The 27,178-nt window shown below is 35.4% G+C and overlaps 2 protein-coding genes and 1 pseudogene across 2 annotated transcripts; 2 read left to right on the top strand and 1 right to left on the bottom strand.

The window, feature by feature from the left end:
- Positions 1–761: 761 nt before the first annotated feature.
- Positions 762–21,262, bottom strand: LOC138329095 (transmembrane 7 superfamily member 3-like). The gene is made up of 10 exons (XM_069275838.1): positions 21,029–21,262; positions 20,157–20,453; positions 18,950–19,233; positions 18,550–18,739; positions 17,869–17,952; positions 17,442–17,522; positions 16,475–16,627; positions 8,549–8,646; positions 7,527–7,689; positions 762–2,765 (listed from the first exon to the last, which is right to left on the bottom strand). Exons 1-10 carry the CDS (start codon positions 21,117–21,119, stop codon positions 2,518–2,520), a joined length of 1,689 nt encoding a protein of 562 aa, XP_069131939.1. The 5' UTR covers positions 21,120–21,262; the 3' UTR covers positions 762–2,517.
- Positions 10,419–14,703, top strand: LOC138329099 (uncharacterized). Its single transcript, XM_069275841.1, has 2 exons — positions 10,419–10,618; positions 13,933–14,703. The coding sequence occupies exons 1-2, from the start codon at positions 10,459–10,461 to the stop codon at positions 14,520–14,522; spliced, it is 750 nt and encodes a 249-aa protein (XP_069131942.1). The 5' UTR covers positions 10,419–10,458; the 3' UTR covers positions 14,523–14,703.
- On the top strand, positions 12,859–13,934 carry LOC138329096 (uncharacterized; annotated as a pseudogene).
- Positions 21,263–27,178: the final 5,916 nt, after the last annotated feature.

Genomic DNA, 27,178 nt, shown 5'->3' with positions numbered 1-27,178 from the left:
GGGATACATAATATCAAATTACCAGGTATTGAACTTGATTAATTATTTCCTTATTACATAGCCACTTATGCGAGATCCTCAATATCAAAGTATATATTTTAAAAAAAAACGATATGATTAATTTGTAATTTACACATTTTTGTAGATGATGATGTCTAAGATGAACTTTGTAATATTATAATTATTAGGTAGGAAAGTTCTTTCTTATTCAATTTTTACCTGTGATAATTTTGATTGCTATCAATATTGTTGATTTATACTTCATGACGAGATTTGATTTACATGTACATAAATATTGCCGTTGGTTTATATAAAAGTGGCAGGTTATATTTCATCATAATCAGTAATAAAATGAAGAGAATGAAATGTCAGTATGGTTTGTGTTTTGTGGATACTTGGTTTGACTGAGGTGAATCAGCTGTGACAAGAAGATGTATGTTGATGAATGTGAAGTGGTTACCACATAGCCCGTTATTTTCATGGGGACAATATTTTCGTGATTTCGTGGGACATTGCTCAGACTGCGAAAATTTTGTTCTGCGAAATATAGAAATGGTTAAATTGTATATAACTTATATATCATAAATGATATATATAAGTTCAACACATAAAATTCAATTTTTTACTTGAAATCACGAAAATTTTGGCCCATGTTAAAAAAAGATCTATTCAGTGGATTTCATCTCATAAATGAGAAATTTAATAAACCAGAAACATGGAGCGATGTATTATCAGTGTTTATAAAAAAATTGAAAATCCTAAAAATTTTGATACATGCTTTATTCAAAATACTATTTTGTCTACAGAAAAATGAATTAAATAATATTCTTTTCCTGGTCACCAAAGTTACATGAACTATAAATCCAGTGATATCACAGAGAGGCCTTCTCTTTCACAAACAGAAACTTTGTGCTAGCTTTTAACAGCAGACACTTTACACCAAATTATGGTACTCTAACAGTATTTTCTCTATGTCATAAGTATAGTAATTAATACGAATGTCACAACATAATTAAAGGTTGGTCAGATTAACAAGGAATTATCAATGTCATGTATAGTTTCCCACACGATTATCTCCCCTGATAAAATATATAGAAAACAAGATTATAGCAAGTTAATTTTGTGGGAATGATATTTATATCATTTTTCCTGACTTTAAGGTGGTCTTAAGTATTTGTTATAATTGTTAGTTTTGGAAACAGAGTGGCACATTAAATAGTCAGGACACAGAAAAAAACCAAGGAAATTCCAGCTAACCTCCATCAATACAAGGCTCACAACTTACCAATCACCTGTCCCAGGTACACACAAAAAATAAGAAAAACATACATATATATACAATTATAAACGAACTGTGCTTTGCATAGATAATAGTGTTACAAATAAATATATGCTTTAAAAACAAATAGACCATAGCCGTTTTTGTTTACTTTTTACTGATTAGACCTTGTCGTTAGTTCTTTAATAAATGACAGACGATGGCCACAGGATCATAGAACAGCCTAAGGCAATAAAAGATGATGTTACTTTTTGTAACGTCTACTGTGATTGGGTGAGTCTAAACTTAAGACTTTGTATGACTTAAGATTGATTCATGCACATGATCGTGGGGCCAGTTGATTTAAACTGGTTTCAGATGAGCCTTGACAAAGCCCTCATAGGCCCCAATCAAAATATGCAGGTCCTTCAGGGTTTATTTATATATTTGAAATAATTACTTTTACAAACGGTCCAACAAGTCCACGCGTATAAACGAAAACGAGTTTGATCCTGTGCAATATCATACAACTTTATGGATACATGCACACTTCTTTTAGCATACATACCTTGCATAACTCACATTAGTATTTCACATACTTTGAATATTTCACATACCATATTCGACCCAATAAGCGCCCAGGGCGTTTAAAAAATTGAAGAAAATGAAAAGGTACTAAAAGGACGAAATTATATTGCAAATCTATACATTTTTGCGTAGTTTTGGTCTTTATTTATGCCTGGGCAATTGAAACTGAGGCCTCAAAATGTGGAGGGACGCTTATAGGGACATGGTAGCTTATTGGGTCGAATATGGTACCTTACATGCTATCATTCATGCTTCTTTTCGGTAGACTAGATTATTCCTATAAGATAATCATTTTATACATAATACTTATTTCATATGTAGGTGGGGGTAATTATTCAATGCAACCTGTGTAGTAAAATAGATTGTATAGATATTATAATACAGGTATGTACATGACATATACATATCACTACTGTAATGATTCAATTTTACATAGACAAGTAATGTGTCTAAGACATCAAGGCCCCTTCTCTCAATGGAATGGGTCGGACACAACATCATGATAAGACCCAACACGACTAACATGGGTAACATTGTATTTCATTGCGAGACTTATAAACATATTAAATATTACAAAAATAACCAGCGCCACTGGAATATTGCACCACATACATATCGTAATTCAATGATATCAAAAACAGTTTGAGGACTAATGTAGTTTATTCCGTCAGCTAGCTGGCCACAACAGGAGGGGTCAGTTCTCTCCTTGTTGTGTTGACCACAGTTTGGCCAGACTGACCATAAAGTGTTTGATGACCATTGCCCAGTAATGATTGTCTCTCTTCCTCTATCTGTACACTTCGCGTCCTTCGATTTCTCCTGGTGGATTCTGGGAAATCTGGTCTGCCTCGTTCTCGAAGTAGCTGGAATATTGCCCCTCCGATGAACAGAAACCCCCACAGAAAGGTTAGTCCGATATCTAAACATAAAACAGTGACTATTCTGTACCTTTTTTAATTAAGGATTAAAATATATTTCTGGTGGTTTTATCATAGGATAAAGTTGAGTAGGGTATCAATATTTGGAATGGACCGCGAAGCCGTCCATGAAACAAATGGTGTTATCCATGTTAAGGTTATTGATCTGAAGTTAAAAAGTCTACAGTGCAAATGGATTTGATTTTAGGCATTTGCATAGTGTGACTTCCCACGCTTACACAATTCAGAACGTGGCACTGCGTCACAAAGGAGTGACAAACAGAGAGTTTTTCAATATTGTGTGATCACTTGATTTCTACTTTGATCAATTTATGTTTTAAAAGACTTGAATACACGGATATTATAATGGTTACATGTCATTATTTCATTGGATTTCAGAGATTTTCAAATGAACTGGATGTCGGCTGAGGAACATGTACAAACACAGGTATCCCCACACTGTACGTATGTTATAGATTACGGCTCTCAGAATGTCAGTATAAAGTTGCATCGTTGTTTCAATCACTTAATAAATCCTATTTATATCGATTAAAAGCATTGTAAAAGCTACAAATGTAGAATTCAGTTTCATTAATATTTCGAAGCACCCAAACTTGTGTAGGGCATAGTCTCTGGTGATCACTGTAGAAAACAAACAGGATTTGTCATTCCCAGGACTCCCCTGATTGAGCTGTATTGTCGTGCTAGTTCTGGTAAAACTTGTCCTACTGAAAGACTAGTGTTTTTCTGGCATATCTTATCCATTTGCATGCAACCAAATATGTTACAAATACAAATTGGATGTACATGTTGTAGCGAACAACACAGTTGCTGATACACATGTAAACATTGCGACGTCATTGGAATGTGCAAAACTGTACATTGTACAGCATTGTTTATTTATCATACACACGGAAGCATTGCTCAAAGAGAAATGGTATGAACATAAACAATGTAACTTTTTTACATTTGTATTTACACACATACACGTAGGCACATGTGTTCTAAATTATACATATTCTTAGGTCATAGGATTGGTACTGAAAAGTAAAAACACTAACAGTGTTTATTGAGAAATAAAGTTGAGTAGCCTTTTGTTGAAATCAACAGAGGTTATACTATCAATTCACCACTGACTGTAAATATTACCATACATTTACCAGTATTCATAACATACTTGAGTTTTTACAAATGACCCCACCCAAGGATCTTAAAACAGTCTTAGACTTACATTTTTGCTAAGTCAATCAAAAATGACATAACTTAATGTTATCTGTGACAGTTTTCATGATCTTGGGGTCAGATTTTAATAGTTTAATGATCGACTGATGTGTCTGAAATTACAAAATACAGTAACTCTCATGGTATAAAAAGCATGATTAACTTTAATACATCGATTTTGTGGCTCCCTGGACATCATTTTTCCCAAAATATATTGATGTGCAAAATATACTGATAGTAGATTTTTTTCAGCATTTTCAGCCCAAACAAGAGGCCCAGAGGGCCTGTATCGCTCACCTGGTTTTTTGTTAGTAATTATCACAAGACTCTGACAATTAGAAAAAATAAGCAAAATTGACTGAAGTTTAATTTTGAATCACAACCATACAATGATGCTATTGATACCATACAAATATGCTATCCAATACATAGGTTCAGAGACAAAGTAATTTATATGAAAGTAGTAGCCTAATTGACCTTTTTGACCTCGCATCTTATTGCCGTCTAAGGCCCCGGGGGTCAGCCCTATCATTTGTACAATTTCAAATCCCAAACCTATAAGGATGCTACCATTGCATTATAAGTGCTCTTCCATTCTTAGTTGCAGAGAAGAAGTCGTTTATATGGAAATAGCCAAATTGACCCCTTTTGACCCCGCCCCTCAGGCCCCCGGGGGGTCAGCCCTATCATTTGCACAATTTGGAATCCCCACACTATAAGGATGCTACCATTGTATTATGGGTGCTATACCATGCTTAGTTTCAGAGAAGAAGTCGTTTATATGGAAATAGCCAAATTGGCCCCTTTTGACCCCGCCCCTCAGGCCCCCGGGGGGTCAGCCCCATCATTTGCACAATTTGGAATCCCAACCCTATAAGGATGCTACCATTGCATTATGGGTGCTATACCATGCTTAGTTTCAGAGAAGAAGTCATTTATATGGAAATAGCCAAATTGACCCCTTTTGACCCCGCCCCTCAGGCCCCCGGGAGGTCAGCCCCATCATTTGTACAATTTTGAATCCCCACCCTATAAGGATACTACCATTGCATTATGAGTGCTATCTCTTGCTTAGTTTCAGAGAAGAAGTCGTTTTTATGGAAATAGCCAAATTGACCCCATTTGACCCCGCCCCTCAGGCCCCCGGGGGGTCAGCCCCATCATTTGTACAATTTTGAATCCCCACCCTATAAGGATGCTACCATTGCATTATATTTACACTTGCTAGGCTTGGTCACTATACGCTAATACTAGCCGATTTTGTTTACCATAACTGCATGGTAACATTGAACTTTGAACTTGCGTAAGGAAATGTTCTGTGCAACGTAAAGGACTACTTTTTTTAAAAGAAACACATGGCTTTGTTTACATTTTGACGCAACATTACGTGTATATTGTTGTTTTTCATAGAATTTTGGAAAAATGTAAACAATATATACATGTTTTATATCTATATATGATTAAAACAATTTTTGAATTAACAATTGTATAAAGAAACGTAAAAATATCCCGACCGGGGCGACGTGCTTTCAGTTTTGTTAAAAATGATGGGTGTCAAATGTAAACATTACCTCTGTGCCTATGTTCGTCCTACGATCAAGCCTTTCAGGTGGACGGGCGTGAGACCCTCTGATAGAGGTCAGTTATAAACATATCCTCTTGTCTTTGTTCTTTGAGAATTTAATCATGTGTATTATAAAACATGCACCGCTAATAATCCACGTGTTGACAGTTACGCGTCACCACAAATACATTGTATCCATCGAACACAGGTGAATTTGTTTCATCTATCGATGGCGATATGGATCTAAGCGTAGATTATATAATCACATGGCTCACAAGGATGTAATATCGTCAAGTCAGACGACATCTCAAACACATTGAGCTACTTGAAAATCGGTGTTTTGACAACTTCGGCAAACTCAAGTGTGTAAGCGTGCGTCAGCTTCGCCTCGCTGCACAATAGCCTAACGGTCACCGAGTTCACACATGTGGCCGTGTACAAATTCTTTATGTTATTACGCTATATATTAACTTTTAGCAAAATTGAATATATATTTAAAGTTCTGATCTGATTAAATAAAATTATCTCTGAAATTTACTTTGTTTGTCATGTTTATTTTACACTAAAATATTGAACTTTTTTGTCGTCGAGGATGAATAATTCTACCTTAGTTGAAGCGTCATCATTCGCTGTTCAATTGAGTAAGCTCCTCCCACTTTTGACCGACTTTTATTGAATAATTACGTCACTTTCAAATGACGATTTTATTGCATAAAATTTAAATAAAAAGTCGTGTGAGTGTAAATATAGGGATTGGATTTCGTTTTTATGTTTACCATGCTTGTATGGAGCAATTCCTCTAAGAATATATTCAATATGGGGCGCTAACGCGCCCCATAGAATATATTCTTAGAGGAATTGCTCCATACAAGCATGGTTAACATAAAAACGAAATCCAATCCCTATATGGGTGCTATCCCATGCTTGGTTTCAGAGAAGAAGTCGTTTATATGGAAATAGCCAAATTGACCTCTTTTGGGGGCCAAAAGAGGTCAATTTGGCTATTTCCATATAAACGACTGATCCCCCCTCAGGCCCCCGGGGGATCAGCCTCATCATTTGAACAATTTTCAGTTAGTAGCCCATAAGGATGCTACCAGTCAAATTTTGTTGAAATCCGACCAGCGGTTATGGAGAAGAAGTCGATTGTTGACGGACGACGGACGCCGGACGACGGACGCCGGACGCCGGACGCTGCGGTATCCCATAAGCTCATCTCGGTCCTTCGGACCAGGTGAGCTAAAAAGTACCTGCACAAAGTACACTGTTGCGCAAGTTACACGAGTTTTTACAGTATTATTTTGCAGAAAGCTGTTTAGATCCTGGTCCCCATTTTTTGAAACAAACTTACCAGTAAGTAAAATCCTGACTTATAATTTTAATATAAGTTACATAATGAGAAAATACTAAAGTTTTGATTTATAACTACATTTGTTTCGAGGAATTGGGACCTAGAGTAGGATAGTGGTATGGTTTTCTATGTTATTAACGGCTTATAGCCTACTGCTAGTATAAAGTAACCATATAGGCCCTGAATTTCAGAGACAGGGACAGAGGGCTTCAATGGTGGAATGTCTAAACTAAACACTTCTTGTGATCCACAAAGTGATTTACAGTCTACCCTGTCTATAAAGGTCACCTCTAAATAAAGACCACTTATTTATAAAGGACAGACTTATTAACCCTATTTAGTCCAATTTATCACGTAATTGACCTCTGTATAAAGGACACCTGTATTGTAATGTCCCTTTGATGTCCTTTATACACATGTTGACTGTATAAGATGTACTTGTTTTAATCCTTTCACACAATATTATGCAAATTGAAAATATTGAAGAGTAATACCTTGTCTTCAGAAACAGTTCAGAATTAAAGAAATTATATTTAGAAGATGAATCAGAAGAATACAATATGTTTCCTTTATTCAGAGGGGAAATATAATACATGGTATAAAAGCTACATGTAGCTGACATGTTACCTGCTACAAGGTAGGGTCCGGCCACTGTTACAGTCAAGTAGTCAGGGTCTACAGCGTGTCGTACTGAGTTCAGAATGATGTTCTTAAAACCACTGTCCAGGAAAACATCCACAGTGATACACACCAAATACCCTCCCAGGAAGGTACATGATAGGATACTCAGCTGTAACATAGAATAGTAACATACAGAATACTGATAACCTTACCATTCAAATACAATAGCATCCTTGATATTCAAGCAGTTACTATCACTGACCTTATTTCCACCCTTGGACTATCTCATAGTATAACCGGAGGCAACAGAGCAGATGGGGTAATTTAGTCCTTTGATGTATATCTGAGAATTTATATAATGATGCACTGTGTTGGACTGTGCACGTGGCTTTGAAGTTGAGAGTCGCTCTCTCTGTAATCTTCTAAGGAAATCTCTACAGGCCTGTGATTGGTCAGGTTGTTTTTTCTCCTGAGTGCCTATAGTTTTATTATGAGATAATCCAAGGGTGGATATAATGTCAATATTGTAACCCTGGAGTATCGAGAATAGAATAGGGGAGCAAACCTCCTCTCCTGCAGCAGTGATATGGCATACCTTGTTAATAACATTGGGTGCTGTGTCAATGAAAAATTATCAAAGACAACATTACATACCATGTGACAAAATAAGTCATTAATCTAAAAGTTGGAACAATAAACAAAGACATCTAATGTCTAAAATGATCCATTAAGAGCAATAACAAATTTTGACAAACTTTTTTTACTATTTTAATATCTATCTACATGTACCTGATTAAAAATGGTTGTAATTATACAAAAACACTACACGCCTTTTTATCTACCTAATTGTTGATATTGGTGCCTTGATTATCAACAAAAATAGAAGCCATTTTATTTCTATCCCAAATAATACAGACATTGGTTTTTAATTTAGAACAAAACATATTTTGATTTTTTTATTTTTTTTGGCGAATTCTGATATCCTACGAAAACATATTTCAATTTTTGAACCTCGTTAAGCTACTCACTTGTTTAGTGAAGAAGAGTAAGATTACTGGTACAATTAGAACACCCACAGTAAAAGACATTCCGTAGTTAAACTCTCGACTCCAGTACATCAGATTTCCTGTTGTAAAAATAAACAACAAATAATAATAAGGACATTCCGTAGTTAAACTCTCGACTCCAGTACATCAGATTTCCTGTTGTAAAAATAAACAACAAATAATAATAAGGACATTCCGTAGTTAAACTCTCGACTCCAGTACATCAGATTTCCTGTTGTAAAAATAAACAACAAATAATAATAAGGACATTCCGTAGTTAAACTCTCGACTCCAGTACATCAGATTTCCTGTTGTAAAAATAAACAACAAATAATAATAAGGACATTCCGTAGTTAAACTCTCGACCCCAGTACATCAGATTTCCTGTTGTAAAAATAAACAACAAATAATAATAAGGACATTCCGTAGTTAAACTCTCGACTCCAGTACATCAGATTTCCTGTTGTAAAAATAAACAACAAATACTAAATAAGGACATTCCGTAGTTAAACTCTCGACCCCAGTACATCAGTTTTCCTGTTGTAAAAATAAACAACAAATACTAATAAGGACATTCCGTAGTTAAACTCTCGACTCCAGTACATCAGATTTCCTGTTGTAAAAATAAACAACAAATAATAATAAGGACATTCCGTAGTTAAACTCTCGACTCCAGTACATCAGATTTTCCTGTTGTAAAAATAACAACAAATAATATAAGGACATTCCGTATAATAAACATTCCGTAGTTAACTCTCGACCCCAGTACATCAGATTTCCTGTTGTAAAAATAACAACAAATAATAATAAGGACATTCCGTAGTTAAACTCTCGACCCCAGTACATCAGATTTCCTGTTGTAAAAATAAACAACAAATAATAATAAGGACATTCCGTAGTTAAACTCTCGACCCCAGTACATCAGATTTCCTGTGGTAAAAATAACAACAAATAATAATAAGGACATTCCGTAGTTAAACTCTCGACCCCAGTACATCAGATTTCCTGTGGTAAAAATAATACCATCTATTTTCGAATAGCAAATAGATGCCGTTATTGAAGGAAGGCAACTAGAGTAGTCCCCCTTTCATCTTAGATATATTGGATTAATGCTATTAAGGAAAAAGGTACATAAGAGTAATCTCCCTTACTGTACAGGAAGCAAGCACAGCGCATGTCCTTCCTTGAACTTCCTTTTTGAAAAGCAGCGCTGCTGAAGGAATCAATTGAAATCATACGAAATTGGTTTGTTTAATATTTGGTAGAAAAAGGTGTTGGTACAAAAAATATTGATTACATTATCTAATTTAGGTTATTATTATTATATTTAAGCATCGTTGAGGTAATTTAAAGCTTTATTAAGTACGATGTTTACTGATGTAGAATGGCTAGATATTTTCTGCCATGTTGGGCCTTTTGGCCATGCCGGATACGGCACGTGGTATGAAAGTTTTGGTCATTGGTTAACTTGAATGTCATTTAATTTGCAAACTGTTTTAATTTATTTAGAACGAATTATAGTAATGATTTGATTTGAGCGAATGTTATGCTCTATTAGCACGATATTTTACCGTTTCATAATGGCTTGAGATTTTCTGCCATGTTGGGCCTTAAGGTCATGCCGGCTACGGCGCGTGGTATGAAGGTTTTGGTCATTTATTAATTTAATGTCAGTGGACTTAAACAACTGGATATAATTTATTTAGAAAACAATTATTTTAATGATATTAAAAAAAAAAAAAAAAAAAAAAGTGTTAACTTGACATTGAATTTGTTTTTGAGCTGTGGCTAATTAGTCATGGAGAGGACAAGGAGGCCGTCTTACAAGCTCTTACGCAAGAAATGAACCATCCCCTCAACCAACCAGTTTGCCAGCCCCTCAACCAACCAGTATGCCAGCCCCTCAACCAACCAGTATGCCAGCCCCTCAACCAACCAGTATGCCAGCCCCTCAACCAGACCCTACACCGACGGGTACGATGGGAGGTCTAATTGGACACTCTGGTCAAGCTCTCGAAAATGCAGGTTCAGTCAGTGAAGGACCAAACCAAGGTACACCTACTTCCATACCTAGTATTCATAGTATTCTGGGTGAGAATGTGTCGTCAAAAAATAAGAGCAAAATTATAAATGGAGAATTCATTGATTTAGGTATCTTATTAGATAACTCGTTGTCTGCTAGGCAGGACACTGCCCCAAAATCACTATACTTGGACGTTAATGGGCAATTAGTAGCTAAGGATAAGAACGCAAAGAGAATCAATAATATAGCTGATTGGACTGATGCGTTCATTATCTATACCAGTATCTACTCAGCTGCTCACCCTGAACGGGTTCATGAATTGTTAAAATATATACAAACAATTAGGCTGGGGGCGGGAAGATGTAATGGCATGGGATGGAGGTCCTATGACGAGCAATTTCGCTTAAGGCGGAGTCAAGACCCATGTAGCTCATGGGCTACTGTAGATACTGAGCTTTGGCTCATTTATCTATCTCCAAGCATTAGCACGACGCTTAACACAGAGAGAAAACAGTCTCCTGTAGGTAATTTAAAATGCTTTGACTATAACTTTAAAGGTTTGTGTACCCGTCCCACTTGCAATTATGCCCACATTTGTACGAGATGTGGAGGGGGTCACCCTAAAATAAACTGCAGATCTCCAGGGACCATGGGAATGAATAATTCATTTCATCCCCCAAATCCTAGGGGACTTGCCCAGACGGGGACTTCCCAGACAGGAATCCGTCCCAGGTTCAGCAACCCAACCCAAAATGTCCGCCAGCCAAGATATATGGGCCCTAGGCCATTCCCCAATTAAAGTGGGCCCCCTCACAGAATATTTAGAGAAGTACCCATTAGAAACTGTAGCAAAGGAATTAAAGGACAGTTTTACATATGGTTTTCGACTTCAGTATACAGGCCCTAGAGCAGCTGTTTTTTCAAAAAATTTAACATCAGCAAATCAGCATCCAGGGGAGGTAAAAAAGAAATTAGATTCTGAGATAGAATTGGGTAGAATTATGGGCCCTTTTTCAAGTCCTCCTATGGCAAACTTTCATATCTCGCCTATAGGGGTCGTTCCCAAGTCAGATGGGGGTTGGCGAATGATTACACATTTATCATTTCCCCCTTCAGAGAGCATTAATGATTTCATTAATCCAGAATTGTGCTCAGTAAATTATGCTTCATTTGATTCTGTAATTGAAATGATAAGTAAACTAGGTCAAGGGGCAGTTTTGGGCAAAGCTGATATTAAATCAGCTTTTCGTTTGATACCAATATATCCTGGCGATTTTGACCTATTAGGTTTTCAATTTGAGGGAGGTTATTACATAGACAAATGCTTGCCCATGGGATGTGCCATTTCTTGCAATATATTTGAAAAATTTTCAACTTTCATTGAATGGCTTGTCGAGTATAAATCTGGGGTGAACACTCTCTCTCATTATCTTGATGACTTCATATTTGCTGGTAAGAGGGACACTCAGGACTGTCAGATTCTTATGTCTTCATTCAAAGATACCTGTAGTGAATTGGGAGTTCCCATCGCTGTCGACAAAACAGTTGGTCCTACTATGGTCCTTATTTTTTTAGGACTGGAGATATATACAGAAGAAATGGTTATCAGAATCCCTTCTCAAAAGGCAGCAGAGCTTACTGATATGCTATATAGGTTTCTCAGTCAGAAAAAAGTCACCTTAAAAGGAGCTAGAGTCTTTAGTAGGAGTACTTAATTTTTTCTGTAGGGCGTTAAAGTCTGGGAGGCCATTTTTGAGGCGTTTGTATGATGCGATGAAGGGCGCGAGCAAATCATATCATTTTGTCAGGGTTAGTAGGGCAATGAGGGAGGACCTTATGGTGTGGCTACAATTCATTCAGAATTTCAATGGAACATTATTTTTCCCAGAATCGTCCTGGTCAGAGAGTGATGTATTGCAACTTTTTACAGATAGTGCAGGTAATTCATCATTGGGTTGTGGAGCTTACTTTCATGGGGAGTGGGTCTACTTTCCTTGGCCTGAAACAATGGACAGACTCTGACAGAATGCGGGATATCACATTTTTTGGAGTTTATTCCAATAGTCCTTGCAGTCTTAATATGGGGACATCATTTAGGGTATAAGAAGGTAATATCTAACATTGATATCAGTGCGTTAGTCAGTGTCCTGAATGGTCAGTCTTCCAAGGATAAGTTGGTAATGGAACTTATGCACCCATTTGTATTAGCACTTTTGAAATATAACATTATTTTCAAGGCAAACATGTTCCGGGTCTAGAAAATGTAATTGCAGACTCTATTTCTCGTATGCAGTGGAGGCGGTTCCGGTCGGGTGGCGCCTCAAGCTCAAGCTCATCCAGCTCAAATCCCAGAGAAATTCCATCTGCTGTTATCAAGGATGAAGTAGATAGGTTATTGAGGGCCTCTATTTCTAGGAATACTCATAGGTCATACAGTACAGGGTTGTCAGCATTTGATACATTCAGAGCGTCTAATAGGCTGCCAAATGTCTGGCCCCCGATGGTTGAACACTTTGTTAGTTTTGTTGCCACATTATCACTTAGGGGGTTAGCTGACACAACGGCTCGCTCCTATATTTCTAGCATTGGGTTCCAATACAAAGTACTGGGGAAGTGTGATACGACACAGATTTATTTTAGTAGGTAATGTTCTTGAGGGGATGAAAAGGCTAAAGCATAGGGTAGATAAAAGGCTACCTATTACAGGACCCATCCTAGCTCAGATTGTTAAGATTCTGCCATTAGTATGTTTAAATAAATTTGAGGCCTTACTTTTTCAGGCAGCATTTTACAATGGCCTTCTTTGGATTTTTCAGGGTTGGGGAGTTGTGCTTGTCTAAGGGAGGTAATCCAAGCCATGTTGTAGGAAGGGGAGATGTAACATTGGTACAGGGCCAATATATACAAGTACACTTAAGATATTCCAAAACTGACCAATCAGGAAAAGGAACTATCATTCAACTTTGGGCGTCTGATAATGAAATATGTCCTTTGAAAGCCATAGAAGCTTTTCTGAAAGTTAGACCAGGGGTGGGGGGTCCTTTACTGTGTCACTTTAGTGGGGAACCTGTTACCAGATACCAGTTTTCATCAGTTCTTCAAAAGGCTCTTAGGTATCTAGATATGGATACGGCTTCTTTTAAAACGCATTCATTTCGGATTGGGGCCGCTTCTGCAGCATTTAAAGCTGGTCATACAGCTGACGCTATTAAAGAGGCTGGTCGTTGGAAATCTAATTGCTATAGTCATTATATCCGTATCCCCATAATCACATTTCCAGATCTGTAATCGAGCATGTCAAAATAATACTATGTTTTCTAACACAGTATTGAAGATATTTCAGGATTGGAAGTTTGGTTTCTGGGGTCTTCTATAATTAAAAGAGCGGGAATTGCAGCACGATCAAGACCAGGGGGTCTCAACTTAGGATTGCAGAGAATGGGAGCCAACATTTTCTGGCAGGGCTATGGTGGCCTTGGTATCCAACAGGTAGAGAGTAAGATCAGTCTGCTGCAATCGGTAGCGGAAAATCCAAACATCTTGCTGCTTCATTGTGGAGGGAATGATTTAGGGAAAATTCCCATTGCAAAGCTTCGATCAGTATTTCGGAGGGTGATTAGGTTTTTGTATTCCCAGTTTCCAGGTGTAAAACTAATATTTTCACAGATTCTACCCCGTTTGTCGTATAGATATTCTGATAATGTAACTGCAATGGAAGCTTGTAGGTGTAGGTTAAATAGTGCTGTTGCAAAGGATGTTCTTGGGTTAGGGGGTTGCTATCTGAAATACCCAGATATTAAAGCTACAGAGGCCTTTTTCAGTCAGGATAAGGTGCACTTGTCAGAGTTAGGAAACAACATATTCCTAAATACTTTGCAAGGGGGTGTGGAATACTTTGCCCGGGGGGAAGGGGGTCCAGTATTTCCCGAGTAGTGTATTAAAGGATTACAATAAGTCGAGTAATATGCTCATGTCAAAGGTAGGAAACAATTTTTTAAATACCATATTAGGTAGTGTTGGGAGGGGGGCAGTCTTTCAAGGAGTAAAATAAAATAGTATAGGGTTAGGGTCACGGCTTAAGTTGTATTTGTGCGGCTCCCCCCACTAGGGTGTGGCGGTGGTAAAGATATGACTAATATGCATTTCGCATATCTTTACCATTTGGCGTTAGCGCATCGCACAACTACAACTTGTCTAGATTATTTGTCCGCTGTTCCCAGGGACAAATATTTTAGGATATCAACTACTGAACTTTGACCGCTGACACTCTCTTGAGTATCCAGGGTCAGATCATCTTGTGCCCTCTTGAACTTGTGACCTTGAACTTGTGACCTTGAACCTGTGAACTTTGAACTTGTGAAGTTTTGAACTTGTGAACTTGAAACCTATGAACTTTGCCCCCTTTTGACTTTGTGTCTTTGAACCTGTGTGCTTCCCTTTAGGGCTTGCCATATTATTTGTCGGCAGCCCGATTTTAATCTTCATAAAACAGAGCCGTGACCATTTACGCCACAATAATAATAAAAGTAATTAATATGTTTTATTAGTTATGTTTTTTATTGGGCTTATCTTCGATAATATCATCTATTTTCGAATAGCAAATAGATGCCGTTATTGAAGGAAGGCAGCTAGAGTAGTCCCCCTTTCATCTTAGATATATTGGATTAATGCTATTAAGGAAAAAGGTACATAAGAGTAATCTCCCTTACTGTACAGGAAGCAAGCACAGCGCATGTCCTTCCTTGAACTTCCTTTTTGAAAAGCAGCGCTGCTGAAGGAATCAATTGAAATCATACGAAATTGGTTTGTTTAATATTTGGTAGAAAAAGGTGTTGGTACAAAAAATATTGATTACCCTCCCACCTCTCCCTATACATTTTTGTTATGTTTTACAAAAATACTGCGCAGTGTTTTATACAAGTTTCAGATTTGGTAACAATCCTGATGAGGAAGGCTTACAGACAACTTTCGGCACGGCTCCAGTTTCGCACAGGCATTGGTCAACATTGGCAAAGTTTACATGCCTTGGACTTCTGACTAGTTCCCGGGAGAGAAACTTTTGCGTTAGCGCATCGCACAACTACTTGTCTAGATTATTTGTCCGCTGTTCCCAGGGACAAATATTTTAGGATATCAACTACTGAACTTTGACCGCTGACACTCTCTTGAGTATCCAGGGTCAGATCATCTTGTGCCCTAATACTAAGGACATTCCGTAGTTAAACTCTCGACTCCAGTACATCAGATTTCCTGTTGTAAAAATAAACAACAAATAATAATAAGGACATTCCGTAGTTAAACTCTCGACTCCAGTACATCAGATTTCCTGTTGTAAAAATAAACAACAAATACTAATAAGGACATTTCGTAGTTAAACTCTCGACCCCAGTACATCAGTTTTCCTGTTGTTAAAATAAACAACAATTACAATAAGGACATTTCGTAGTTAAACTCTCGACCCCAGTACATCAGTTTTCCTGTGTTAAAAAAAAGTAATTACAATCACATCAAACAAAACATTTGTTTGAGCAATGGATCATTGTAAATAATATCTTCCAAACAATAAACTGTTAATATTGATATAAGCAGTCACATTTATTATCTACCATTTTTTATCACATGAACCGGAATGAAACCAGGAAATTTTAAATGTGTAGTTAGGTTCTAATTACACCATGAAACTCCTAGAAAAGTCATCAAGAGCAACGCTTTAAGAATTATATATGTACCCTTACAAATTTTTGTTGGTAAATAGCTACTAAACTACAGAGGGGACATAACCCTTACCATTCTGTACAAAATTCACAGTATATTAACGATAAATGATGTTTGTTGGTGGTTGTCTTTAAAGACATAAACTGATATATTTGACCATGTATACTTACCCAATGGCGTGAAGAAAATGATACTTGAGATGATATAACCACATGTTAGTCCCGTTAACAACACTGCTATGGTGTGGATACCATGACACCACCATAGAGCCAGCCATCCGGTTGCCAGGACGACCCCAATCACTGCACTCACAACCAGGACCACTGTAGATATAGATAGATCAGTCTGTCTTGTTAAACAAGTTCAGGTCTTCAAGGTGGAGGTAAGACAATCTACCAAAACTATTCTACGTAGATTTCCAACTTAATTTGCTCTCTTCTACCTCTAGGATGTAAGTTCTGGTTGCCAACTTGATACAAGAAATGTACATGTTTATTCTTCTTCTTCTAGAATATAAATTTTGGTCACTTGATTTTTAGCATTTCTGTTTCTGGAAACGGTTCTGTCTCAGAACTGAACGATCTGTCAGTGTCTGGGAAATACCTTCTGTAAAGAGCACAAATCGAGTTGGCCTCAAAGGCAGAGGGATTATAGAGGAAGTTCAGGGCATCGCTGCCACAGCAGCTTCCATTTTAACTACAAATGTAGACATTAAGGTCAATAGACTACAAGTAACATTTTTATTGCACTGCCTCCATTCTCAAGTACTCAAGTACCAAAGTAATTGATCATAGAACAATTACATTTGTAGCATTATATAGTTTAACTTGTGTAAACCAGATGTTAACAGGAACAGCATATTTGGCCTGTGTAGCCAGTTTCCGGATTATTCAGGTTTTAATTAACATAAATTAAGAAGACAATGCCATGCCATTACGCCGGGATACAGAGATCTGGATTAGACAAAGGCCGGTTTTTAATATGTTTTACTAGCTAGGATTTCTATTGGTTTCAATATTGCAATGGAAATTTGTGATATAGAGGCAAATCCAGAGGAATTTCTTTAAATACAGAAAGCTGAAAATAATAATTCTAATTTGACGAAATATTCCAACAACTGGTTGATGAAAAGCTTACCAACAATTGACTGGGTTGTAAAACGCTCTAATAAAATCACAGATATGAGTCCAAAGCCAAAAAATGCTGCCAGGAATGTCGCTGAAATAGAACATAAATTATTTACATAGATTTAACATGAACAAATTATCTTATTTAGATACTGTCTATATAAATATGAAAGAAATGTTATGTAACAAGTTTAATTCATACATTTTGTGAAAATAAATAAATTCTATATAGCTAGGGAAACACATACTAGATTTGCATTTTTTTTAACAACATGCGCTTTTACATAATGATGTCTCAAGAATTCCCATTCCACAAATATGCTCAAGTCAATTATATTGATATTTTAACAATGCTGCTTTGTAATTAATTTCAAGGTCATGTTAGTGTTTAAGAACAATGAAGGCAGTGTCCATACAACATAGTTTATCTGTCTTACATGTCCTGAAGAATCTATGACCCAGTATGACTAAGAAGAGCCCAAGTATTCCTCCAACCACAGCCAACACCTTCCCACCCGCACCTGGAAACAAACATGGTTAACTACAGGCTATATTTGTACTAAATTTGCAACTGGCCAAAAAAATCTGTAAAAGGAAAGTGAATGAGTTGTTTTGAATCAAGTTTTAAATCCAATATCTGTGTTGTTAACAGTAATAATCATCGCAACCAGAGGTGCAGGACTTATAGTAATATGCCTAGACACATTCAGCCACCATGGTACCATTAAAAGTATACAGAGAACTATAATGTTGAAAACAATGTTCAATAAATAACTTGCACATTTATTTCTGATTCTTATATGTTCGTGATTTAATTTATACAAACTTATTCTGCATAGAATGCATAACATCAGTAAGAAAGCGAGTGAACTAGTCAATACGGGAGTTTTGAGATCCCCCCAAAAATGTGGGTAAAGTACAATTTACCTTCGATTAGTTCCACCCTCCGGTGATTATGACGTCACGAAACTCACGCCAAATGATAACATCATAATCACCAGATGGTGGGACTAATTAATGGTAAATTGTACTTTACCCACGTCGTTTTGGGATCTAAAAAACCTGTATAATATGTTTTTTGATCATCAAAACACAAATCGTTATTAGGGGAATAATACCTATCATGTGACATTCATCAGTGTTGTCAAGGTCACAAGCATAAGTAGCTGAGGGGATATAGGCCGCTCTGGAATCTGTACCCAGTCTGGTATCCGTGACGATCACATTATAAATCACACCTTGACCAGTGTAAGAGGTTATCTTCATCTCAGAATGGACCGATGTCTTGTCATCCTTTAGGCTGCATATCTACCATGAACATAATCACCATTAATACCAGGTATACAGAGGTTATCTTCATCTCAGAATGGACCGATGTCTTGTCATCCTTTAGGCTGCATATCTACCATGAACATAATCACCATTAATACCAGGTATACATAGCTATGTTGAAATATCCCTGTCCACTATGCAAGATTCTATTAATCTAAATCAAGGATGAATATCAAGCAAACTCACCTTTCTTCCATTATCCAGTACATCCGCCACAGTCATCATTTTCTTCATTCCTTCAAAATGATTTTCTTGTGAGAAGTGTCCACCGGGGAGATAGTAAACATACAGATCATAGTGTAGTGGACTGGACAGATGCTCACAATCATCAGGGTCAATAATCGTGTTCCGATCCCTACCATGACTTGACCATTGAAACATAGTCCTAGTTTTCATGGAATCAATTATCAGGTGAAAATTGGGGTCATTTTCAAACTTATATTCAAAATTACAACCACCTGGAATGGGATCTGCAAACAAAGCAAAGTTCAAAGTGTCAATAAAAATATATCTACATTATAACACAGGTCAAAGGTTACAGGTTGATGAATTAGATACCTCCTTTGAAGATTACAAGACTCCAGAGCTATAAGTGTACCATTATTTGATTCTTTTGATGTAAATCCAGATTCAGTTGCTATGGTAACAACTCAAAATATCCATAAATTATGTATGAAAATGTGGAAATTTCGACAATTTTGGCCATTTTTGGCCATGTTTATGCTTTCGAAACCATAAGCACATCCTTGAACAAACTTAACATTTCTTCCAAAGATGTATTGGAAGTGCATTCATATATTCTCAGTAAATATTAAGTTTGTTCAAGGATGTGCTCTTTAGTTTCATAGACAAAAACTTGGCCAAAATTGTCAAAATTTCCACATTTTCATAACTTATGCATATTTTGGATGGTTGCCATGGCAACTACAACTGCAAAATTAGAAAACAGTGGTTAAAGTTGAACCAGGGATGTATTCAATATTTAAAATACAACAAATTAATCACTAAATAGCAGTTTTGGAACTTGGACGGAATTGGAGGACAAAAACGGCCCAAACTATACATTGTCCTTTGATGTTCATTTTTGTATGGATGTCAATTTGACTCGTATGAATACATTGATGGTAAATAAAACGAGACATTGATTCACCAAATACACAACTTTTATGACCTAATTATAATTTTTACAAATTAACTCATTCCCAATGATCCAAAACTAACGTATCCCTGGTAACTATGCAAGGACAGTGATAATAACTCCTGGAATATTGAGGATGAACAAAACATTTCAGCAGCCAATAAACCATTGAATGCAATCGAAGACTTCTTGTTTTACAAAATCAGGCTGAAATTAATTAATAATACAAAACAAACACTGTCAAAAGCCACTTACTTTTTAATGTATATACAGTAACAGTAGCCAGAGCTTCCACTGTATGGTTATGGCGAGACTTAATGTACCAGTACATATTGGTCTGACCCACTGACAACACTGTTGTGACCCCTACATCAGTTCCTGTCTCTGTGACATCTGGAGTTAGGGACGGGCTCAGAGACAAAGCCAGCCAGTCCTGATGGGTATGGATCTGACACACGACATGAGTTGTGCTTTCTGACAAAGACTGGACTCTGAGTATTACTTTGCTGTTGCCAGGCACTGAGATTGGGGTGATGACTCCAGGAGTCAAATCTAAAAGAAACAAAATTAAACCCATGACTCAAATGTGATGAAAGAATGTTGAAAATTGTATCACTTTCAACACAGGCGTCTGCTTCTGGTTTGATAAAAATATAATAACCTAACCCTACACTATATATCTAACATATATAAATATAATAACCTACCCCTACCCTATATATAAATATAATAACCTACCCCTACTATAATATAAATAAATAACCTACCTCCTACTATATATAAATATAATAACCTACCCCTACTATATATAAATATATAACTCCCACTACCCCTACTATATATAAATATAATACTACCTACCCCCTCATATATATATATTAGGGGGTAGGTTACTACCCCTACTAGGTTATTATATTTTTTATCAAACCAGAAGCAGACGCCTGTGCTTTCAACAACTACAAGTGCAAATATTTGTGATTGCTGAACGGGATGACGAACAGAAACAATACTAATTCATATGAAATTTAGGAAAAATGCTTGTTTAAAAAATTACATATATATTAGGCATACAGTACAGTAGTGGCAGACCGACAGTATAGTTCTCAAATGTAAAAACAACACCTGACCTGTGATTGTGTCGTTATCATTGCCACAGAGACTTTTGGGTACCAAACAAATCAAAAGTAGAATGGTGACAACCGCTGTATTCCGTTCCATTCTTCTCAATATATCCACATCAACTGTACGTGACTCCGACAACACGCAAAAGAAAGCAGTTACAACCTAATCAGGTAACATCAAGAGAATTTCCCGTTGTTTGTGTTTTTCTTTAAACCGGAAGTATGACTTTAAGGGTCATACTAATCACAGACCGGTAGCTGGTATACTGTTTCCGGAAGCGCACTGGAGGCTCGGATCACACAAACACTCAAGAACATTTTTGCCAAAATTATTATAGCAGTGGTCATTATTGCAGTCTTCTTAATATTTTTTTTCAGGCAATCAAGTATTAGGGATGATCTGTGTATTATCACACAATGTACATGTACAGCGTAATGTTCAGCTTTGGACACATGTAAATGAACGGGTGCCTCAAGTACTAAATGAAAATCTCACAACTGTCTTGATTAAAAAAAAAATACTGTAAAGGTATTGAATGTATCCGTACTTACCTGATCACTGATGATCGACCCAGTCCAATTCACCTACATTACTAATACATATATTTTATTTCTAGTGCTCAGTCATAATATTGCGCAAAAAGTGCACAATATTTAATAGTGTACATGTAGTTGTTGGGTATTTGCCGATTAGGCCTAGATGTCATGTATATGGCTAAACAAAGAAAAAAAATATCAATTTTCAATCCATGCACACATAACTTCGCTAGCCTAGGGTATTTAGTCTGATTCTCTTCCCACGAATAGAATCGGCTAATTATATATAAATACGTATACGTATACCCTCGGCTACATAGAATGGTCATTTTGTTCGTTTGATCCATATTTCAACAATATAGTATAAATAGTGATGTCGTTGAAATGGTCTGAATTGATTAACAAAATACAGAGACAAATATCCTGAATGGCTAACTAGCTAGGATATCTATTATGTAAAATTGTGCGATACTAGAGACGTGTAAAATTGCACGTTATTAGAGACGTGTAAAATCAAAACAAGTTGATTATCAGAGCAATACTATTTCTATGGAAATACCAAGTTAGATACCGTACGCGCAACGAAGATGATTTAGATTAAAGATTTAGAAATTACAATCACATTTTTCCCTTCTATGTTTTTTCTATGTACAATAGTAAAATATCAATTTAAATGCATAGTACGTTTCAAAAAGAAAAAAAAAAGAAAGACAAAAAATAAAGCTACACAATTCATATAAATCTATAAAACAGAACCTTAAGAGGAAACAGTACAGAAAACTTACGAGTTAATATTTGCGCCCGCATCTTTCTTTACGGGATTTCAGAAGCCTCAAGCACTGCAAAAATCTATAGTTCGACAGTGCTTCGTTTTAATTAAAATACATACGTAGACGTAGCTAAAATATTAATTTGAAAATAAAGTCGCATATTTTATAGAGAGGAAAAGGGAGTCTGTTTTCTAGATTACACTTTTTCATTTTTCAATCATTGTCTCCATTTCGTATTTGAAACTTTCGTCATTTCAGAATGATGGACTACTCGCCAGACCTATCCAGCTCACATGAAGTAGACGGTATACTGGTCATTATATGGCATTATTCTACAATCCTATGTAAAATGTCCGGAATTTATTCCCTTGTGTATGGATCGGTGTCTAAGAAGTTGTCGTGGTTTTCTGTTTGGACAAGTAAGATAGATACGTTTATCAAACTATATCGTTTGAGAAGTAGAAAAGGTCATACAACCCAACATCGTCCAAAACTAGCTGCTGTAACTTACGACAGCTTGATTGAATTTGGTTTTGCATTGTTTTGATAAAAGTTTAAGGATGTACTCCTCTGAGAAGTCAAAATTTTCTTGTATTAAACTTTTTTTCTCATATAGATTTTTTGAAACAGGAGTTCATACCATGAAAGAAAATGGAAGAAAAAACATATGTCCGTGCGCTCGTTTTTGAGCTATTGTCACTCAAAGATACCAAAAGGACAAAATAGTGGATTTTATTGGAATTTTGCCGTTTTGACCTCATACACTAGAATTTAAAGCCATAATTCCCTAATGAGGTGTTTGATATGTATGGATGTTTGTAGAATTTATTTTCAAGTAGTCTTCATTAAAAATATACCAGTTATGATTAGTAAGAGTCATATTTTTTCTCAAAATAACAAAATATGCTACCCCTACCCCTTAATTTTGAGCTCCAAAATGCACTATTTTCAGCCATTTTTGTCAAATTTAACCCTTTATAGAAAAAGTTCTGGTATTAAACTTTTGTCAATAGTTTGCATATCAATAGGGAAAGGGTTGTTCTTTCTAAATCAGGCAGAAAAATGGGGGGTCCGTGTGCTTACTTTTTTGCCCCATTTAAATATTTGTTATTTTTCAATATTTTTTACTAAAAAATAAAAGTGCTCAAATTACCATTAAATGTAGAAATAAAGTGACAAAAGTGTTTCATTTCACACATTAATGTTTAATATTTTAAATAACTTGAACCCAGTGAAGATTTACAGCAAAAATTAACTCGATACAGCTGAAAATGCTGACGCGGTGATGATTTAAGTAAAAACAATTTAAGTAAAAAATGGGAAAACGGTGGCTCTACTCAAAGACAAAAAATACACAATTTCAAAATGGCGGCCAAATGGGTCATTTCTTAAAATCCCTGTGTAAAAAAATCTACTAAAAATAGAAATGTAATTCTTTGACAAAATTTGCTACAGACCACATGCTACAGATATTGATTATTGCTCCGGGTGATGTTATTTTAAGTTAAGACAAAAACATTTATCAATATTTGGTTATTGCTCCGGGTGATGTTATTTTACGTTAAGACAAAAAACATTTATCAATATTTGGTAAGACATGCTCCGGGTGATGTTATTTTAAGTAAAGACAAAACATTTATCAATATTTGGTTAGACTTGCTCCGGTTGATGTTATTATAAGTTAAGACAAAAACATTAATCAATATTTGGTTATTGCTTCGGGTGATGTTATTTTAAGTTAAGACAAAAACATTAATCAATATTTGGTTAGACATGCTCCGGGTGATGTTATTTTAAGTTAAGATAAAAACATTTATCAAGATACGGTTAGACTCCCTGCGGGTGATGTTATTTTAAGTTAAGACAAAAACATTTATCAATATTTGGTTAGACTTGCTCCGGGTGATGTTATTTTAAGTTAAGACAAAAACATTTATCAATATTTGGTTATTGCTCCGGGTGATGTTATTTTAAGTTAAGACAAAAACATTTATCAATATTTGGTAAGACTTTCTCCGGGTGATGTTATTTTAAGTTAAGATAAAAACGTTTATCAATATTTGGTTAGACTTGCTCCGGGTGATGTTATTTTAAGTTAAGATAAAAACATTTATCAATATTTGGTTAGACTTGCTCCGGGTGATGTTATTTTAAGTTAAGATAAAAACATTTATCAATATTTGGTTAGACTTGCTCCGGGTGATGTTATTTTAAGTTAAGATAAAAAACATTTATCAATATTTGGTTAGACTTGCTCCGGGTGATGTTATTTTAAGTTAAGACAAAAACATTAATCAATATTTGGTTAGACATGCTCCGGGTGATGTTATTTTAAGTTAAGATAAAAACATTTATCAATATTTGGTTAGACTCCCTCCGGGTGATGTTATTTTAAGTTAAGACAAAAACATTAATCAATATTTGGTTAGACATGCTCCGGGTGATGTTATTTTAAGTTAAGATAAAAACATTTATCAATATTTGGTTAGACTCCCTCCGGGTGATGTTATTTTAAGTTAAGATAAAAACATTTATCAATATATGGTTAGACTCCCTCCGGGTGATGTTATTTTAAGTTAAGATAAAAACATTTATCAATATATGGTTAGACTCCCTCCGGGTGATGTTATTTTAAGTTAAGATAAAAACATTTATCAATATATGGTTAGACTCCCTCCGGGTGATGTTATTTTAAGTTAAGATAAAAACATTTATCAATATATGGTTAGACTCCCTCCGGGTGATGTTATTTTAAGTTAAGACAAAAACATTAATCAATATTTGGTTAGACTCCCTCCGGGTGATGTTATTTTAAGTTAAGACAAAAACATTTATCAATATTTGGTTAGACATGCTCCGGGTGATGTTATTTTAAGTTAAGACAAAAACATTTATCAATATTTGGTTAGACCTGCTCCGGGTGATGTTATTTTAAGTTAAGATAAAAACATTTATCAATATTTGGTTAGACATGCTCCGGGTGATGTTATTTTAAGTTAAGATAAAAACGTTTATCAATATTTGGTTAGACTTGCTCCGGGTGATGTTATTTTAAGTTAAGATAAAAACATTTATCAATATTTGGTTAGACTTGCTCCGGGTGATGTTATTTTAAGTTAAGATAAAAACATTTATCAATATTTGGTTAGACTTGCTCCGGGTGATGTTATTTTAAGTTAAGATAAAAACATTTATCAATATTTGGTTAGACTTGCTCCGGGTGATGTTATTTTAAGTTAAGACAAAAACATTAATCAATATTTGGTTAGACATGCTCCGGGTGATGTTATTTTAAGTTAAGATAAAAACATTTATCAATATTTGGTTAGACTCCCTCCGGGTGATGTTTATTTTAAGTTAAGACAAAAACATTAATCAATATTTGGTTAGACATGCTCCGGGTGATGTTATTTTAAGTTAAGATAAAAACATTTATCAATATTTGGTTAGACTCCCTCCGGGTGATGTTATTTTAAGTTAAGATAAAAACATTTATCAATATATGGTTAGACTCCCTCCGGGTGATGTTATTTTAAGTTAAGATAAAAACATTTATCAATATATGGTTAGACTCCCTCCGGGTGATGTTATTTTAAGTTAAGATAAAAACATTTATCAATATATGGTTAGACTCCCTCCGGGTGATGTTATTTTAAGTTAAGATAAAAACATTTATCAATATATGGTTAGACTCCCTCCGGGTGATGTTATTTTAAGTTAAGACAAAAACATTAATCAATATTTGGTTAGACATGCTCCGGGTGATGTTATTTTAAGTTAAGATAAAAACATTTATCAATATTTGGTTAGACTCCCTCCCGGGTGATGTTATTTTAAGTTAAGATAAAAACATTTATCAATATATGGTTAGACTCCCTCCGGGTGATGTTATTTTAAGTTAAGATAAAAACATTTATCAATATATGGTTAGACTCCCTCCGGGTGATGTTATTTTAAGTTAAGATAAAAACATTTATCAATATATGGTTAGACTCCCTCCGGGTGATGTTATTTTAAGTTAAGATAAAAACATTTATCAATATGGTTATGGTTAGACTCCCTCCGGGTGATGTTATTTTAAGTTAAGACAAAAACATTAATCAATATTTGGTTAGACTCCCTCCGGGTGATGTTATTTTAAGTTAAGACAAAAACATTTATCAATATTTGGTTAGACATGCTCCGGGTGATGTTATTTTAAGTTAAGACAAAAACATTTATCAATATTTGGTTAGACCTGCTCCGGGTGATGTTATTTTAAGTTAAGATAAAAAACATTTATCAATATTTGGTTAGACATGCTCCGGGTGATGTTATTTTAAGTTAAGATAAAAACATTTATCAATATTTGGTTAGACTTGCTCCGGGTGATGTTATTTTAAGTTAAGATAAAAACATTTATCAATATTTGGTTAGACTTGCTCCGGGTGATGTTATTTTAAGTTAAGATAAAAACATTTATCAATATTTGGTTATTACTCCGGGTGATGTTATTTTAAGTTAAGACAAAAACATTTATCAATATTTGGTAAGACTTTCTCCGGGTGATGTTATTTTAAGTTAAGACAAAAACATTTATCAATATTTGGTTATTGCTCCGGGTGATGTTATTTTAAGTTAAGACAAAAACATTTATCAATATTTGGTTAGACTCCCTCCGGGTGATGTTATTTTAAGTTAAGATAAAAACTTTTATGACATGCTCCGGGTGATTTTATTTTAAGTTAAGACAAAAACATTTATCAACATTTGGTAAGACTTTCTCCGGGTGATGTTATTTTAAGTTAAGACAAAAACATTTATCAATATTTGGTTATTGCTCCGGGTGATGTTATTTTAAGTTAAGACA

Source organism: Argopecten irradians, chromosome 8 (genome assembly GCF_041381155.1).
Source record: "Argopecten irradians isolate NY chromosome 8, Ai_NY, whole genome shotgun sequence".
In the NCBI taxonomy this organism is placed as follows: domain Eukaryota; kingdom Metazoa; phylum Mollusca; class Bivalvia; order Pectinida; family Pectinidae; genus Argopecten; species Argopecten irradians.
This window is presented reverse-complemented; position numbering and strand designations above follow the sequence as displayed.